Below are 18,058 nucleotides of genomic sequence, written 5' to 3' on the forward strand. Positions count from 1 at the left end.
GTTTATGATGGGAGACCAAAGCACCTGCTGCCTTTCCCTCTCCACTTCTAGGATTTTTAAACAGGAAATACATGTAACTTGGCAGCTTGCTTCTCTTTACTTGCACTCTAAAGCAGCAAAAGGAACAAGCTTTCCTATTTTTCTTCCCATGTGATCTAAATATATCTTACATCATCTGGTCCTCATTCTTAGTGGTAGGAAGCCCTCACGGTCCTGTGAACTCAGGTGTAAAGATTATCTTCTCCATAACATGAAAATAACTCTCCAGTGAAGGTCCACCAGGGGTGGTTCTTGATGTAAACCTATGGGTAACAAGGGACTAGAGATTACCAAGGAAGAAAATACATTGGTTTATATCTCAGAAATATTATGTTTCTTAAGTATATTTTACAGAAAGAAGTTACAGGGCTCAAAACGGATTGGATGTGAGGAGGGAGGAAGTTTATGAAATAGACATCATTTGTCCCATTTTGCAGATAAATAAACCAAACCTTTAGAGGAATTAAGTAACCTGCGTGACATCAAATGAAGCAAAACCAGAATTCTAACCTAAGTGCATATTATTTCTACAGTAATAAATTATCTGGGACTTCCCTGGCAGTCCAGTGGTTAAGACTGTGCTCCTAATGAAGGGGACTTAGTTCCTGGTCAGGGAACTAAGATCCCCCATGCTGCAAGGTGTGGCCAAAAAAAACCCCAAAAACAAAAATAAACAAATACATATATACATACATAAACGTCTTCCTATTAAAAAGAGAAAATAAATCATCTAATCTTTCAAGAAACATAGAGACTACCAGCACTAAAATTTCATATCATATGATGGAGTAATGAATAAAACACAATTCACTAAACATGCTGTGAAATCAGGTCATTCATGACAATTCTCAATGTAAACCTTCTAGTGTTAATCAACCAGTATTAAAGCAAATTAAAGGCATATTTTCATATATCTTGAAGGAGAGTACACTGTAGATGAAAATCTCTTAATTAATAAGCTGGCACCTGTGAAGTTTTTATATTGTCATTAAATTATTTCAAGTTGTATTCATTACTAAAGCTGATATCAGGAATATTTATAAATACACTGTCAGAGTAGTATGAATGCTAGGAGGTATTACTCTTTTATTGACAAGCACTTGAATGTACGCACTAACAACTCTTGACCTCCCTGTATGTGAATGAATGTTGTACAATCAGTCAAAGTGACATAAAGCACTGTTTTTAAACCAGTGAAAACACTTTAATCTAGTCCTAATTTGATCACCTCTCTCACCACTGTTATTATCGATAATTATTACAATTAACTCATCATTAACTAATCCATCAGAGGATTACAAAAATTGTTAAGTATCTTCCCAATGCCTCCTTCAGTGAGATTTCCCAGGGAGGCAATTAGAATTTTGTTTCTTTTATAATGTACTGTTCAAATGTAAATTTCCATATTCCAGACTGAAGCCTGATCTAAATGAGAAAGTGATTTGGGACATATCCACAGAACATGGAGCTAAGTCTGAGAAAACAGGCAGCAATCGATAGCAGAATAGGTACTGAGAGAACAGGCAGCTTCCAAGGGCAAAACTGGATTTGAAATGCAAGTTCACAGACCACCAGCAGTTCAATGTATAGGAGCAAACAATAGAAATCCAGAACTAGTACATCTGATCTCCCATGTGGTGAGCACTCAATAAATAGTTTCCTATTTTCATGCTATGAGTTTACCTGAAGCAATAAACTATGATGTCAAATTATCACATGTCGTATTACAGCAAACTCAAAGCTGGGTAAGGAGCTTTATTTTCTTCTAGAGAGCAGTGAAAAGAGCCAAATGAACTGTCTCAAGGACAGAAGTTACCATCTCAACATGGCATATCAGTTAGATCTTGTGGGAAACACACGATAATCATAATTCTAGACTCTGCTCTGTATTCTAAAAAGCTATCATTTATGATTAATGCATTTTGCCCATTTTATAAATAAATAACTCAGCCACAACCATAGTGAGATTTTATGAAGGCCAGTTCTCCAGTCTCCCAAACTCATCTATTGTTCTTAGAAGGATGCTGGTGTCTATGCAATTGAATTTTTAATATACATATATTATATCTTCTTAGATGTCTACAAAGACATGAAATATCATTCCCTTGGAGGTAAAACTATTATGTGAAAATCTATTTTTAACTATACTTGTTTCAGGATAATTAAGAACACACAGTTTATCTCTCCAAGCAAGAAATTCTCAAAGTAATGTGTTCTAAAAGAGACTACTGTATTAAACATTATTTTAAAAGCACCACATGGGCAGCGTCATTCAGTTAATAATCTTATTGCTTTATTAAATTCTTTAAATAAATCATGGAAAAATATGCACTCACCATTCTCACATTTTATTATTTTATCTTCAAAGGGTGTACACTGACAACTTGTTTTAGTCCACCAGGTTGCAAGATTAGAAAATGAAAATCACTAGTCTTTTTGAAGCCTTGATGGATGGCAGTCACATTGCTTAATCAGCCAGGATTCTGGTACATTGACCATTACAAAGTAGTGGATATGTTTTGACCAAAGACTTCACAGTTCACTCTTACACATGTTCAGTCTTTTGTTGAATGACATTATCTTTATAAATTATTTATACCTACTTCAGCAAATTAAGTTGAATGTTCTTTAACGTTTATTACAAAGAGTGGCATTGACATATATACACTACCAAATGTAAAATAGATAGCTAGTGGGAAGCAGCCGCATAGCACAGGGAGATCAGCTCGGTGCTTTGTGACCACCTAGAGGGGTGGGATAGGGAGGGTGGGAGGGAGATGCAAGAGGGAGGGGATATGGGGATATATGTTTACATATAGCTGATTCACTTTGTTATACAGCAGCAACTAACACAACAATGTAAAACAATTATACTCCAATAAAGATGTTAAAAAACAATCATTAGAATTGAGTTTTTAGTAAAGCATGTGGCATATATTTGCATACCACCATTGCACCATTAACACCCCTGCCTGTGCTCAATTTTCACAAAAATGTGATCAAGTAATTCTCTCTATAGCTTCCTGTTACCGGCTTTAGTGTATTCTATAAAATAGCTTTAGGTCTTTGAATCTGTGAGGCTCAAACTTCCACTGAATTATGCATAAAATGCCTACTTCCCTCTTTCATACAAGAGGTATTTGTTAAATATCACTATGTGCTCTCTTCCAGACTGCAAACAGTAAATTTATGGTATAAACTTTAAGAATCTCACAATGATAAAGAATCATATGGTTCAGATCTGGCTCACAGTGGAAGCTTGGACAATTTGTATCCACTGTGGTATCTGGCTATTGTACGTGGGCTGCAGTCAAGATTCTGGATGAAAAAAATAGAAAATGACCCTGTATATCCTGAGACAAAAATAACCTTAATGGATAGATGATGGGTGGCTCAGAGAATCAATGGGCATGAGGGTGATTTGGGCTTGAAAATGTTCAGAAATCAAAGGAAGCCTGGTGGTTAGAACCACACTCAAGATGACCTCACAAAGACTGTGTTTTTAAACTGCTCTTGGCTCCTTGGCTCCCACGCCCACTATCCTATTGGAGCCAAGGAGCCAAGAGGGTGCTGTTGCTGCTGCCACTTGCAGAATAGATTTTAAACTATCCTTTTTTTTTAAATGATATATCCAGACTAAATACACACCAGGAGGATGCTTATGATTGGCTGAGTGTAGCCCAATGTCTGCCATTCATCTGCCAGAGTTCTCAGAAGGCAAATACCTCGTCTTCCTTTTTCCCTAGTGGTAGATAACAGTCAGAAATGTTCACAAAAATGTGCCCAGGGACGGTTTTTGTTGTTGTGGATACGGACGTCCTCCATTAGCAGCCAGGAGGTACCATGTCTCCACTGTTATCTCTCTTCCTCTATATCTTGAAATCTCTAGCATGGTTTACATACAAATTACTTCAGTTGCTGCCAAGCACTTTAAATACTTTTTGGGTTTTATTTTCTTTTTGGTTTTTATGTTTTTAAAATTCATGTAGAAGACTTAATGCTCTGGCCAGGCTATTCTACTGCTAATCAGAGCTGTTAAGTGTCTTATAAGCTGGCTGCATGCAGTGTCATTATCACCTCCCACAACACTGAATTCTCACTGTGCTTCCTGAGTTCATTAGAATTAAAATTTACCAACTTTACTTTTTTTCAAGAACATTGTGCATTAAGGCAGACATCTTCAAAGGGTTTACCTTTATGAACAGTTCTCCAAATTGCTGAAGAATCTAAAGTTTTTTCTCATCTTTAATGATGTTTTTGTATTCAAAATGTGTTTATGGGATGGTTTCCCATTCATCTTGATTCAGGGTACTTTTAATGCTGCTTCTGTCTTGTAATGCTGCATCCTCCTGTAAGCCTTGCTTTTCCTCTTGCAGGCTGGCAGAGGACAGTAGAGCAGCCAACACACAAAACTGCTGTTCGTGCATGGCTAAAGACAGTCGTGATTTTATAGCATCTTGGGCATTTCACATTTATGAAGTAGGAACTGGGGCTCTGCACCAGGCACTTCTTCTTGTGTATCCTCTTCTGTCTTGGAGAGGGATGAAGGAGATCCTTTGCAAGAGGCATCTTCTCATGGGGAAGTCATCATCCCAGAAAGTCTAATAATTTTTTAATGTTATGAGTCAGTGTTTCAGAATGTAGCCTCCTAAGGACTTTGGATTTTAGTGTCCAGTAAGTTCACTTAAATAAGATGTCAAAAGCTTCCCCTATATACATATGAATGATTACTATAAATTTGTTTTCCATTTTCCTGAATTTGAGCTCCAGAGGTCTTACATTTCTCTCTTTTATGATTATGACAGTTGCAGTTATAATCACAAAAAATGTAATATAGAAATTTAATAAGGAAGTAATAGTTTTGAACAGTTTTGTTGTTTTTTGTTTGTTGAAAAGAAAGAGTGAAGGGTATTAAATGCCACTAAATATTTCCACGAAAAATCTCTAAACATCTCCCTCCTAGGATATTGCCCACAGATATGTTTCATGGTGAAGAAAAAAATAGTGTCAATGCCTGTTATCACAAATTTTTTTTACCAGATAATATTAAATACATTAATGTGTTTAGCCCAGCTCCTGGCATGTAATAAACTGAATAAATGGGAATTGAAGAGGCTTCCTTTAACAGGGGAATAGAAGACAGTAGAAATAGAGATTCTGGGAGACTTTTAAGAAGCTAAACATAATGCAAAATCAGTGGGCTTCTGTGAGGAGGCATGAGAGAAACGGATTATGAGGAAAGGGAGTAGCACTCTATTCTATTCAATCTCTATTCTCAACATCACAGACCAGGGTGTGTTTGCCTAATAATTTAATTTTTCAGTAGTAGCACTCTTTGAGGATTTTTTACCCAGAAATAATAATAATAATCTTATTAGTAAGACTCTTTTTCTCTCCTTTCTCTGAAACAAGGTATTTCTGCAACCTCTGATAATCTGAGGCTTTGTTTTATAAACTCTGATAATCTGATAACCTACTGACCACAAGAGCAACCCTAACCTCCTAATTCCCACGAAGTGAATAAAAGGTACTGCCCTCATCCTGCTGCCAGGCTTCTGCCAGTTTGTTCCTTCACAGTGTTGAAAATATCTGACCACTTACTCAACTGTAGTTTGTGTAATTATTCAAGTCCTAATACATGGAGCTAACCACCACCATCTAGCAGTACTGAAGGGTCTTTACTGATAATCACTTGTAGCACACCTACTGTTTCGAAGCTGGGAACTTTCATTGGTTTCCTTTGTTCCTACTTCTGTCCCTTACCACTCTAAAATACTAATTTTACTGAACAAATCATACGGCTTGCCATTTACACAATTCATGGACAATATACACTGAAACACAAAACATCACTTTATGCATGTATGGATGGGTGTGGTGGGCGGCGGTGTGTGTGTATAACTTCCTGTGTTAGTTCTAACTACTCTGAAAACACCTTTAATTTACATGAAAATAATAACTTCTTATTCTTGAAAATCTAACTATTTCAGCAGATGATTCAGAAGGTTAGGTAATTCATCTTAGTCTTCTCAAAAGGTAATTAGGTAATTCTCTTAGTCTTACCCAAATTTTTACACGTAACCAAGTTAAATCAGATTATTTCAGCTATACACAGTGAAACTGAATACACATTGTCTTTTAAAACTTAATTCTTCAATGCCCACTGGGAGAAATACTGAGTCATTCCTCAGCAAAAGAATATAAACACATACACTTGGAAATAAAATGATGACAAAGACCAATATTATTCAAAACTTGCAGGGTTTTGTAAAGCATCACTGTTGGAATTTTTTGTGTCCCATTGCTCTTAATGAAATTTGAAATTGATGGAATTAGAATGAAGAAAGGCCAAATAAGACTCCCTGCTGAAATCATAGCTTGTGCTGAATGTTCAGTATCTGAATGTCTCTAATTCCTTCTGTTTTGAAATTGTGCTACCAAAATCATGTTCTATTTTAATCCATTATATTAACTGATCGAATGCTTAAATAGTTTTCTTTGGGAAGAAAAGGATTCATTAGAATTTTTAATGGTTTGCTATAGGCTAATGTATTTTAATAGGAGAGAACTTTCCTATAACTATTTAAACTAAAGCATGTGAGAGATTAATGTTTTCTATTCACTAGTGTCATTTGTTTACCTTGTTCTTTTAGAATATGAAACTCAGCTAGCTGATTTGCAGTGTTAAAAGGTTCAAAATAAATATACTCCTGATTTAAGAACATCTAAATTAACATGCTTGAGTGAAAGTAAAACTAGTGATTAAAGGAGAAACAAATTCTCCTGGAAATGTTTCTATAACCTACTCTCCCGCTGTCTTTCCCCAGTTCCCTTCATCTATCATTGAAATCTTGATCAGAAGATCTGTAGGAAATGACTGAACTGGACAGAAATGTGTCTTCACAGTCAGAGAAGAGAAACAACATGCAGAACCCAGAACTCCAATCAGAAGCCCTTACTGACAGAAAGTTGGCACACAGTCCCCTACAGAGGCTGCTCTCAGACAATCTCTTTTCCTTTGGCCTCCATCGATTAATTATTTTCCAAGAAAAAAATTTTGTCCATCACAACTGTTAAGTTTGATACCCCTTAAACTTAAGTCTAGATTTTATTGGATTCCAAGATGACAGTGTGGCTGCGGTTCACGGAATAACCCGTGCTCTCCGCTCTCCATTTCTCAGCACCAGGAACCCTCCTGTGCGTCAGTAGTCACTGACTCTTTCTGGACAAAAGGCTGTGCACAGAAGTGGTGTGTGTCACTCCTGACACAAGCATTTCAGAGAATGTGCTTGATCCCTCAGTCTTCTCCTCCTCTTCACAGTGACCAGGAGGCCACCTTCCCCAGATGGTGCAAGTAAAAGATGGTGGAACCTCTGTCAGCCTGGCCCATGGGTGACCACATGAGGCAGAGTTCTCTGCAAACGGACTTAGAGGTGCAGTAAACATGAAACAAACTTCTGTTGTGTTAAGCAAAGGAGATTTCTGGGTTAAGCTGCTGCCACAGCATTACCTCTGATTAAACAGGCTTGCCCTTTAGAGATGGAGGTATTAATGGGCACCTGGGTTACCCTGCAGGACTCAAGACAAATGGAAAGGCTCAAATATCAAAATGAACATCTGCAGCTCAACAAAGATATTTCCATTCTTGGTTAGGGGTCTTTCAGATGAAAATAATTAAAACCCAGCTCAAACTACTAAAGGTAAATGAACGTACACTGGTTTGTTAAAGCCATGGGAACTACAAAACTGTTGGAAAGGAGAAGGTTGCAAATGGGATGCTTCAGGAACAAGAATCAGAGACTGCAAGGTTGACACGACACTCTCCAATTCTCACCCTTGTATCTCCATATAGGCTCCCTTCATTTTCTCTCTGCGCGGCCAAACTTTTCCCGTAAGCCAAGAAACACGGCTCCTGATGGTTCTCAAAACCTCTGCCACCAGAGAGAAAGTGACAGATGAACTCATGTCTTTTTGCTGTAATTTAAAAGTCCCAAGGAAAAATATGATAGTCATAGCTGGAGGTAAGTGTCCCCAGGTGGGCTAAGCAACTGTGTCCAGCAAGGGATGTGGTCTGTAGACGCCATTAAGATTCAATGCAGAACATCTAGTTGGAACAGAAGCAAACCCAAAAACTGTTTCTAAAAAGAGGGCCTTTCTGGTCAGACAAAGCATTCATAAACATGTTCAAAATCCATTATGCACAAAAATAAAATCCAAAAATCTCTTAAAACTAAAGGTTTTGTTTTCTAATTCATTTGATGGCAAAACTTGACCTGATCTGAACTAATTTGGCAAACTAGGCATGAACTTGACGTGAAGCTGTTGAAATGTTTTTTTTTCTTTTTTTAAACATCAAGGTTTTATTTTCTGAACACATTATTCTGCTTTTCTTTTTTTTAATAGTATTTTGATTTTATTTAAGTATAATACATGCACATGGTAAAAATTCAACTGCAATGTTTATTTGTGAATAGTAAATACATTTCAACATAGAAATATTTGAATGTAGAAATATTTGTAGAATATTTGAGTATGGGTTGCTGTCCAAATCCTTCTGGGTGTGTTATATAAAACATGGTATATGCATTATATTACTTTTCAGATTATAAATTCCAAAACATGCCTCTAAGGTTTTTAGATAAGAGACTTACATCAGGAATTATAATAGTACAAATATAAATATCCATAGAATAAATTATGTTATCATAATTTAAGAACACACATGTAATAGACACAGAGATCTATCTACCTATATCTATAATTCTTTTTGAGAGAGAGAGTGAGAGAGCACATATCCAAATAGATGCATGGACATCTGTGTTTCTTACACATTTAACTTTCCATTTTCAGCTACAAATTCTTAACAGGAGAGTTAAATATGTCAAGAAACATCAACTCAATACTACTTATGCACACAGTGCGAGTTTGTAACTTGCTGAAGTAAGGAGTGGTATGATGGAATCACATAGATTCAGAGATGAAAGTAATCTTAGAAATCATTCAGGACGCTCCCTCATTGTCATATGAGAACATTGAAAAAGGGAGAGAAAAAGTGACTTCCTAAGCACAAAGAGTTGGTGATAGTGCGGTTCTACAATCTTTTTTTTTAAATTTTAATCAATGAAACACAGCTTTTTAAAAATTCTAGTCCACTGAGGTTTAAGCCCTTTCAATATTACATATTTGCTTAGATACCTTAACTAAATTATGAGCAAAAGGATAGGGAAAAATTATAGTGATACTGAAGTGGTCTTAGATAAAAGGTGCTATAAAAGTGTTATTTATTATCAAAAGAAGTATGGGAGAGCCTGTTATGTCTCAAGGCAAAATTTGCTAAAATAAAAATATTCTGAAAAATACTTGAGTACTTCTATGATGATTCTAACCTTTGGATTTGTTAAGGTATCTGAAAAGTAGTAATTTTTTTCTTACAGATGTAAACTATATTGAAAGATATGAAAAATTATGAAACATATAAAGGTATATTATATGAGGTATATTTCTCTCCAATCACTATGTAGCTGGCTTTGTTTTCAAGAGAATTTCTGTAGAGTGTTTTTCCCCAAACTCCACAATGTAGTTTACCCCACTTTCTGTTGTAAATAACCTGAAAGATTGCTATGTTTTGTCACAGACTCTATTTCCTGCTCCTCCCCAAATCTCTCGTTCTTTTCACCACTCTTGTGAAAATTTGCCTTAAAAGTAATAACATCTAGCTGTCATTATGGTGTTCGTGGAAGTGGTGAATTGTATACATCATGCAGGTAAAGAGCTGACTAGCCCCCAAGTTATTCATCTCTGATATCACTAGTTATCAAATAGTGTAAACATTTTCTTTACCAGTACTCTATCATTTCACCCCCAGTGGTCCAGATTCTCACTGACTGTTGTTGTTGTTTGCACAGTGTGCTTGCATTATCTTTCTAAGTGAACTTAAAACCTATGTTGCTTTAAGGTAGACATTATGGATATCCCGTCTTTATTTTGCAGGTTCGAAAATTATATCCAAGGACTTCCCTGGTGGACCAGTGGTTAAGAATCCACCTTCCAATGCAGGGGATGTGGGTTCGATCCCTGGTCAGGGAATTAAGATCCCACGTGCCACGGGGTAACTAAGCCCATGCACCGCAACTACTGAGACTGTGCACTCTGGAGCCCATGCGCCACAACTAGAGACAAGCAAGCGTGCCACAACTAGAGAAGCCCGCACGCCACAATGAAAGATCCCGCAGGCCGCAACTAAGACCCAATGCAGCCAAATAAATTAATTGATTAATTTAAAAAAAAAAGAAAAGTATATCCAGAGAAGTTGAATCATGTGCCCTCTTAGATCACACAGCTTTTTAATGGTTTTAGTGCTTATTAGTCATTTTGATACATACAAATTTCACTTTAACATACATACAATTCATGCTTCCAGTTTTGGAGACTCTGTCTACCTATTATCTTTTGGTTAGAGGTAGGGTCTTCCCTCCCACAGCAGAACCAGAACATTCTAGTTACTTGCTTGCTCTCTCTGGTTCCAGGCCTCAGAGCATCAATATGTGACTCAGGAAGACATCATCTGGGACTGTGAATCTAGAGCAAGTGACCCAAAGAATTAAGGGCAGTTAAAAACCAACTATAACCACAGCCACAGTGCAGCACCCACGTGTGTTGTCAGTGTCAATAGTGTCAGTGTGGTCAGTGTGGGGTCCAGTATCAGCAACAGAATGATGCTAGCCACTATTCCAATGGCATGATTTTGCCAAGTAGCTGTCTTAGGTTCCCAACCATTTCGAAATCTGTGGTTTCCAGCATTCCATTTAACTCTATGAGCTAACCACTTCCTTTCATGGTTAAAACCCATATTTGCTCTCTGTTGTTTACAACCAAAAACTCTGATTAATATAATGTCAGTACTGAGTTAGCACACAGGCTCACCGACCTGTAAAGCTTTATACTTTTTCCATCATATGTATCTCACTGTTTTCATAAAATAAATTTACTTTAATTTTCTAAGCCCTATCAGTGGTACCTTCTGCTGCCAATAATTTCTTTTTAACTGTTAAATTTTTTATCCCTTTATTTATGATATAAATTGAGTTATAATGACTAACATCAATTTTTTACATAAATAGCTTATAGAGTGTAGTCAAGGTATTGACTTTTGTGGCCAACATTAGTTTTACAACACTGTAAATCTGTTTCATCCTACAGCTGAAGAGTGATTTATAAGTAATTAATAAACTCTGGAAAAGAAAAACAAGTAGTGTCTAGATGTAAATGAGAAAAATATTGGATGAATATATGAGAGACATATTTGTGCCTTCAATATGTAAGAAAGGACAGGTGGAACATTATGTAAAGTGTAAAATGTATCAGACAGGTATATCTCAAAACTCCCAAACAACTATGTATTTTAACAACTGACTGGAGGATAGTTTACCATTAAAAGGAAGACTAGTTAATAATCAAAGCGTAGAAATCATTCATTTATTTACTTACTCATTCAGTTATTTGTTCATCAGCGAACAGTTCCAAATGCACCAAGCATTTCCCAGTTGTCATCTCTGGTTTATTACCTATGAAAGTTTAATAGTGCCTCTCACTGCCAGTGGAGGTTTGTGCCCTGAAATGCATGGGGGGGGGGAGGGGTACATGCATTGCATAGAAAGTTAAAAAAAAATTGAAAATTGGAGCTGAAAATAAGATTTTCTCTAAATTTCTTAACCCCACATATGGTAGACTTTTCTAAATTATATGTTAATTTATCTTAAAATGTGTCAATTAATTTTCCAATGTAATATTTTAGCAACATTTTAAAACCTTAAACTGAACAACTAGAAAAAATTATGAACTGAAGAACTGGTGTGGAATGTACTTTCCTAATAAGTATTGTTTGTAAAATTTTTAAAATGCAAAGCCATGTTTTATAAGTTAGCATTTATGAAACTTAAGATTTATCACCACATAGACTTTTTACTAACGTAAATATTATTTATTTATTTATTTATTTATTTTTTATTTTATTTTTTTTTTAATATTATTTATTTTTGTAAATTCAGGATCATTTACTCTTTTAGTAACTTAATTTAATTATAACAGCAAATGACATTTTATTTAATACCAAATCACATTCACAGTTTTAATGTTATTAAATTCCTAATATTTTACTAATTGGGGGAACAAATAAGCCAATGTGATATATTAATACACTTCTTAGTTTCCTCCAGCTATGTCAATAAGTTGCAATAAAGGGCTTTTTAAGTAGGTCATATGCTACTTCATTGAAATATTAAAATATTTTTATTTTAGTTTCCATTAGAGGGTTATTATCAAAGCTGTTAGAGATCTGTATTGCTTGTGAACATCATTTGCTGGTCACAGTATAATCCATAATACTTGATTCCTTAATGTAAGTCACATTGGATGAACCTTAGGCTCCTAGTAATAAAAGTAAACTTTATATATTAAAATGGCAACCTCCACCATTTTGTCAGAAGTGATGGCAGGTGGTGTGTAGATGTCCCCAGGGAGTGGGGCAGGTGGTAATGGTATATGCATTTTATTTGGTCTCTTCCCCTATCAATCACTCTCACTCCTCTCTCTCCCTCCCCTGCCTCCCACTTGCCCCATCCCATGTGAATAGCTTTAGGTTAGGTACTGTTACTCTGGTTCTAGCACTCAGCCCCCACCATCCTCTTTGCTCTCACATTTGTGTTGTGTATTTGGCCCTTGAGGGCACCTGAGTTTGAGAGTTGAGAGTTACTGCATAACAATACTAAACATAAATTGGAACAGAGTGTGAAAGACAGAAGAAAGACTCTCCTCTTGCCTTTAAGGAGCTGAGAATTCAGCAGTAAAAACAAACAAATACTACTATAGAATACAAAACAGCGGTCCTCATCTATATTCCACACAGACATATCCAATGGAAGGGGCACATTTCCACCAGTATCGGTAATTGCTGTGCTGTGATTTTTTCAGCAGTAGCAGAGTAAGTTCTCTTGCTCTAAATCAAAATACGTAATTAAAATCTCAGGTCGTTGGGAGGTGAAGAAACAGAAGCAGAGGTGAGCAGTTAGAAAATGCTCCTGAAGTGATTCTTGGATGCCTCCCCTTATTCACCTAGCTCTACCCTTCTCAACTCCTCCTCCACCTCTTTTTGAGAATCACAGATGCAGACAGGGTTAAATGGAATCACACTGCAGGGAGCTTGTCTATAAGGATAATGATACCAAAAGGCTTCCCTCTCTCAGGGGTGGTTTTGCACTGTGCCAACCTAGAAAGGCTGAAAACTGAATCTCCCAGAATTCCCTTTCCTTTGTGGTATTGGGTTAGGTTGGCCATACAGGAATACACACGATGTTTGGAAGGTGGCGATAAAGCATCACTCATTATCCTCAAGAGATCTGTGCAGGGCCCCACGAGCCGCTGCATCTCACTCACTCTGTGGCTAATTTGATGGCACAATATTGCACAGGAAAGCAGCCAAACTAGCAGTTCATTCAAACTCACCCTTCTCCCCATCCTCTTCCAGTTCCTTGGTGTCCTGAGTGAGGTGCATGTGCAGGTCCCTGATGAAGGCCCTCAGTTTCTTCAGCAAATAGCCAACAACACTGAGTTTAGGTGTAGTGACAGATGGACGTGGCTTCTGGTTTGTCCTTGTGGGTTCCAGAGTGTCCTCATGGCTCCCAGCTTGTCCTTGCTTTATCTCTGCTTTACGTCCAGCTGCCCAGTTGACTTACAAGGACGTCATGCTTGTCATCACATGCATAGGTAGCAGCTTTCCACAGACATTCCACAGAACTTCTTCACCATTAATTAGTTTTTTTTCGGATCCCTCAATCACCCCTTTTCAGATCTTTATTTTCCCGGTGTTTCTTACAATTGTGAAATGTTTAATCCCAATTAAAAAAAAAAATCCCTTAGTCTAAACCACTCATGGTGGTTCTGCTTTCTTACTCAAACTCTAATATAATTTATATTATATATATGTATATACACACACATTTCATATATATATATGAAAGCCTTTAGTAGTGCCTCAACTCCTGTGAGACTGGCTAAAGTGCTATTACCCAGAGAGGAAGAAATCCCTCTAGAGAGAATAATTAGGGATACATGAAATGTTGAGATGTCTGAAACCATTATGATCTCAATAAGAACAAATACCCAACTCATGCAATTCCTCTCCGTATTTTACTTAAATCTTGGTGCCTTCCTCTCTGTAGCAAGTACTATGCTGATACTTTGCTACCAGTGATCTATATTCTAAGGAAAGTGTAACTATCTCCTGATTGTATCCTCTGCCTCCAGCACTCTCTGGCATTTTGTGTCTATTCAAGAATTACTTACTGAATGAATGAAGGAAGGAATGATGCAGTGAATGAATGAATGCTAAAGGCATTTTCCATCCACTGAAACTTCAACATAATAATGTTCACTGATTCTCTACTACATTATCAGGCACAGTACTTGTTCGATTTTAAATAGAATAACCTGGAAGATAAGAATTATTATTGGAATTTTACAGATGAAGAAACAGAGATTAAGTAAGTATCTTGCTCAGAATCACACAGCTAGTGTATGAAAATAAACTTGTGTTTGTCTCACCCCAAAGCAGGGGCTTGTTCTGCTACATCAGGCTGCCTATCAAAAGAACCTTCTCTCTGGAGAAGCCTCACACAGACAATTTTATCTTGACTTCCTCACCCACCCATCTCCCAGGAGCATGTTCTCCTTCCAGGGTCAGTTTTTATTTTTCATTGTTTATTTGGTCAGCTATTCTCAAACACAGTTTTCTGCAGATTTAAAATGCCATCTGGTCCAGCCTTTGATTCCTGCTTCTCCCAAATTCTGCCTTGTGAGTATGACTCAGCCTGACCTGCTTCTGCTTTCCATTTTAAACCCGGCTGAGAATGACATCAATGGATAAAAAAAAATTAGTCATTGGCTTTTCGGGCGAGCTGTGGCTTTGGATTTCTTCTTTGATGTACAGGATATGTGACGAGATTCACTGCAGCTCTGAAGCAGCCATGCCATCAACTATGGCAGCAAGCCTAGCCCTCCTGTCCCAGTTTCCTAGCTGTCCAGTTTCTTCCAATGCCTCCCTAGTGGGTGTACTCAGGCCACTTGCCAACTTCCTGGTTCTCTGTGGCTCTGACCTGGGTGCCCACTGCCTCATTTCCAGCACAGCCGCAGGCTTGAATATTGGAGTGCTAGAACCCAATCCAGGTAGCTGGAACATCAAACCTGTGTAAGTCTGATGGAATATTTTCACACAAAGTGAGGAGTGGGGCTTATCACGTCACTCAGATTAAAGGCACAAATCATTATTTCATATGTATTCTGAAATCACAGTAAATACAACATTAGCCCATTCACTGCAGAACAGCCATGTCAGCAGTTCAGATTTGGTCTTTGTTGTAGTTGTTGAAATAAGTTCTTAATGTGAAATGCTCAGTAGCATCTGAGTAATGCATTACAGTAGACATGAACCAAGTTTCGATATTTCCTCTTTGGAACGAATTATGCTTATTTACAAGTTAAGAGTAGGTAGTTCTAATTACTTACCCTATTGTGAGTTTTAATGACTGACTTTAAGCTACAGAGGGTTTTCCAGCTATTATTTCCTTTAGAGTTTCTAAAAGCAACAACTCTTATTAATGTTTGTAAAAGATAATGTTGGAAAAAAGGTAATGTTAAAATCAAGGCGCTCTATAGATATATTTAAGGACAGGAAAATGTATTACCATTGAAAAAACTGTACATATTTTCAAGCACAACACAAATATTGTAGCAGTATTTAATTGAACTATTTTAAAATAGTGGCAATTATACTTCCTTACATACTTTTCTAATTTTTAAACCTCAAAATTACAATTTGAATATACAGTCTGACATAATTAGAACTATGCACAGCTTCTAAAGCGTGCATAGGAAAGGAAACGCTAATCCACTTCAAGAAACACTGTTTCTTAAAATGACAAAACACTAGCATTTTGTAGTTTTCAGGTTTTTTAATTTCCTGTTTTTGAGAAGTTGTTGAATGTAGGATAATATTTTGGCCCTGATTCACTGTTAGGACAAGCAGTCTGGAGACCTGACTTCCTGCAGAGCACAGTGAGAATTATCCAATGTCATTGTCCTCTACAGATTCATAGAACTGTTGCTGTGAAAAAACCATGGCAATGAATCTAATTCATCCTCGCACTCAATGCCTGCTGGCATATCACATACCTCTCTAGAGAGATCGAAATGTATTCTATTTTTAAAGATTTCCAGAAATCCCATAACCTCACTCAATAAATCCTTCCAATGTGCAATTACTTTCCACACCAGGAAACATTTCCTTATATCTAACTAAAATCTCTTATTCTATAGTATCTTTGTGCCCTCTGCTTCCTCTTGTCCTATTTGCAGTCAAGATTAGGAATGGATGCTTTCTTAAAAATATATATATATGAATCACTTTGCTGTATACCTGAAACTAACACAATATTGTAAATCAACTGTACTTAAATTTTAAAAAATGGATGCTTTCTGTATTGTCTTATTTATTGGCCTTTAATCTTCACTGGAATGAATAACTCATTAAAACTTTCTTGAACATTTCAGTGTCTCTTTCACTAGAAAGTTCCTGAATATTTCAATGTCTTTTACAAGTAAGTAGTTTTTATGTTAATACAATGTCTTACAAACTTCACAACAATTATTGGATTAATACAAAATGTTCACGTTTATCATCTAGCACAAGTGCTTACCTGGGAGGGTCTCAGAAAATATTTCTTAATAGTTTACAGAAGTATGGGGTTTCCAAACTCTAGCATTAACTGAAACAAGTAAACCCTAAAAAGATCAGAGAGTATTCAAATAACACCCCTGTGCTCCACAGCAAGAGATGAACACACTATTTTTAATTGTATTTCATTTTCATTAATTTAAGGTTAATAAGCCATACGTAGCTAATGACTACTGGATTGCACAAGGCATGTCTAGTAAATACAATTATAAAATTGTATATTAGAAATTTTATTTAGAAATTATTAAATTTTAGAAAAGTGAGTTTATGTTTTTTCATCTCAGAGCATATCCTGTTACTGCAGGAGTGAATTCAGATTCTAAAAGTATCCGTTTTGTATATACAAACTGGGAAAGTCTGTTCTTTATTTTATTATATAGTTATTTTATGAAATTAGTATTTTCAAAGTGATTAGACAAAATATGAAAATGTACAGGTAGGAATACTAGCTATCATTAAAAATGCTTCTATTTTAAACTAAAATAAAAGAAACGATTCCTGAAGATAATTAAGAACATTAAATATTTAAATATTAAACTCATATATAAAATAAGTATATTGTAAGCAGAATAAATGTTTTCTTACTTTACTACAATAAATTTATCTTTGAATCTACAAGTGATTCATTACTAATCCAGCAGCTGATTCAATCCTTCATTCTATTCACTTCACAAGGCTATATGGTTTATTTAACAAATGTGGTTTATGCTGATTCAGTAGAAACCTACAAGATAATAGCATTAAATTTTGGAAATTTTTGTCTGGGTTTGTTGGCACTTTCAAACCCTGTCTCAAAATAATTTAAGGATTGTTACCTTATAATTCAGTCTCTCACCCCCACCTCCATTCCCTAGGAAATAAAATTACAGTTTTATACTGTGAAATAATAAGGAAAATTAATATTTCCTTTCATTCATGTTTAATAAAATTGATTAAATTGGTTAGATAGCATATGTATGTATATATATATGTATATATATATATATATATATATATATATATATGCATATATCTACCTATAGACAGATATATAGATAGATACACACACAAACATATCTTTTCATTTTTTCATTACCAGGTTCTATTTCTAGCATCTGTAATTTTTTTCCTAGCAGTTTAATCACCTAGTCCTTGTTCACCTCATAATTGAACTACTTCAACAATTTTATAACCGTTCTGGATCCCTCTAACCTTGCCCTTATCCAATAAGATACCATAAATCTATTTCACATA

At 36.1% G+C, this 18,058-nt stretch overlaps 2 protein-coding genes across 4 annotated transcripts in view; both read right to left on the reverse strand.

Annotated features, from left to right (window-relative positions):
• The window catches only part of RALYL (RALY RNA binding protein like), an 858,672-nt gene that overhangs the window by 673,634 nt on the left and 166,980 nt on the right, over positions 1-18,058 (reverse strand). The window lies entirely within an intron of this gene.
• Positions 4,354-4,608, reverse strand: LOC118883222 (40S ribosomal protein S27-like). The gene has a single exon (XM_036829784.1). It carries the CDS (start codon positions 4,606-4,608, stop codon positions 4,354-4,356), a length of 255 nt encoding a protein of 84 aa, XP_036685679.1.

Source organism: Balaenoptera musculus, chromosome 17, assembly GCF_009873245.2.
Source record: "Balaenoptera musculus isolate JJ_BM4_2016_0621 chromosome 17, mBalMus1.pri.v3, whole genome shotgun sequence".
In the NCBI taxonomy this organism is placed as follows: domain Eukaryota; kingdom Metazoa; phylum Chordata; class Mammalia; order Artiodactyla; family Balaenopteridae; genus Balaenoptera; species Balaenoptera musculus.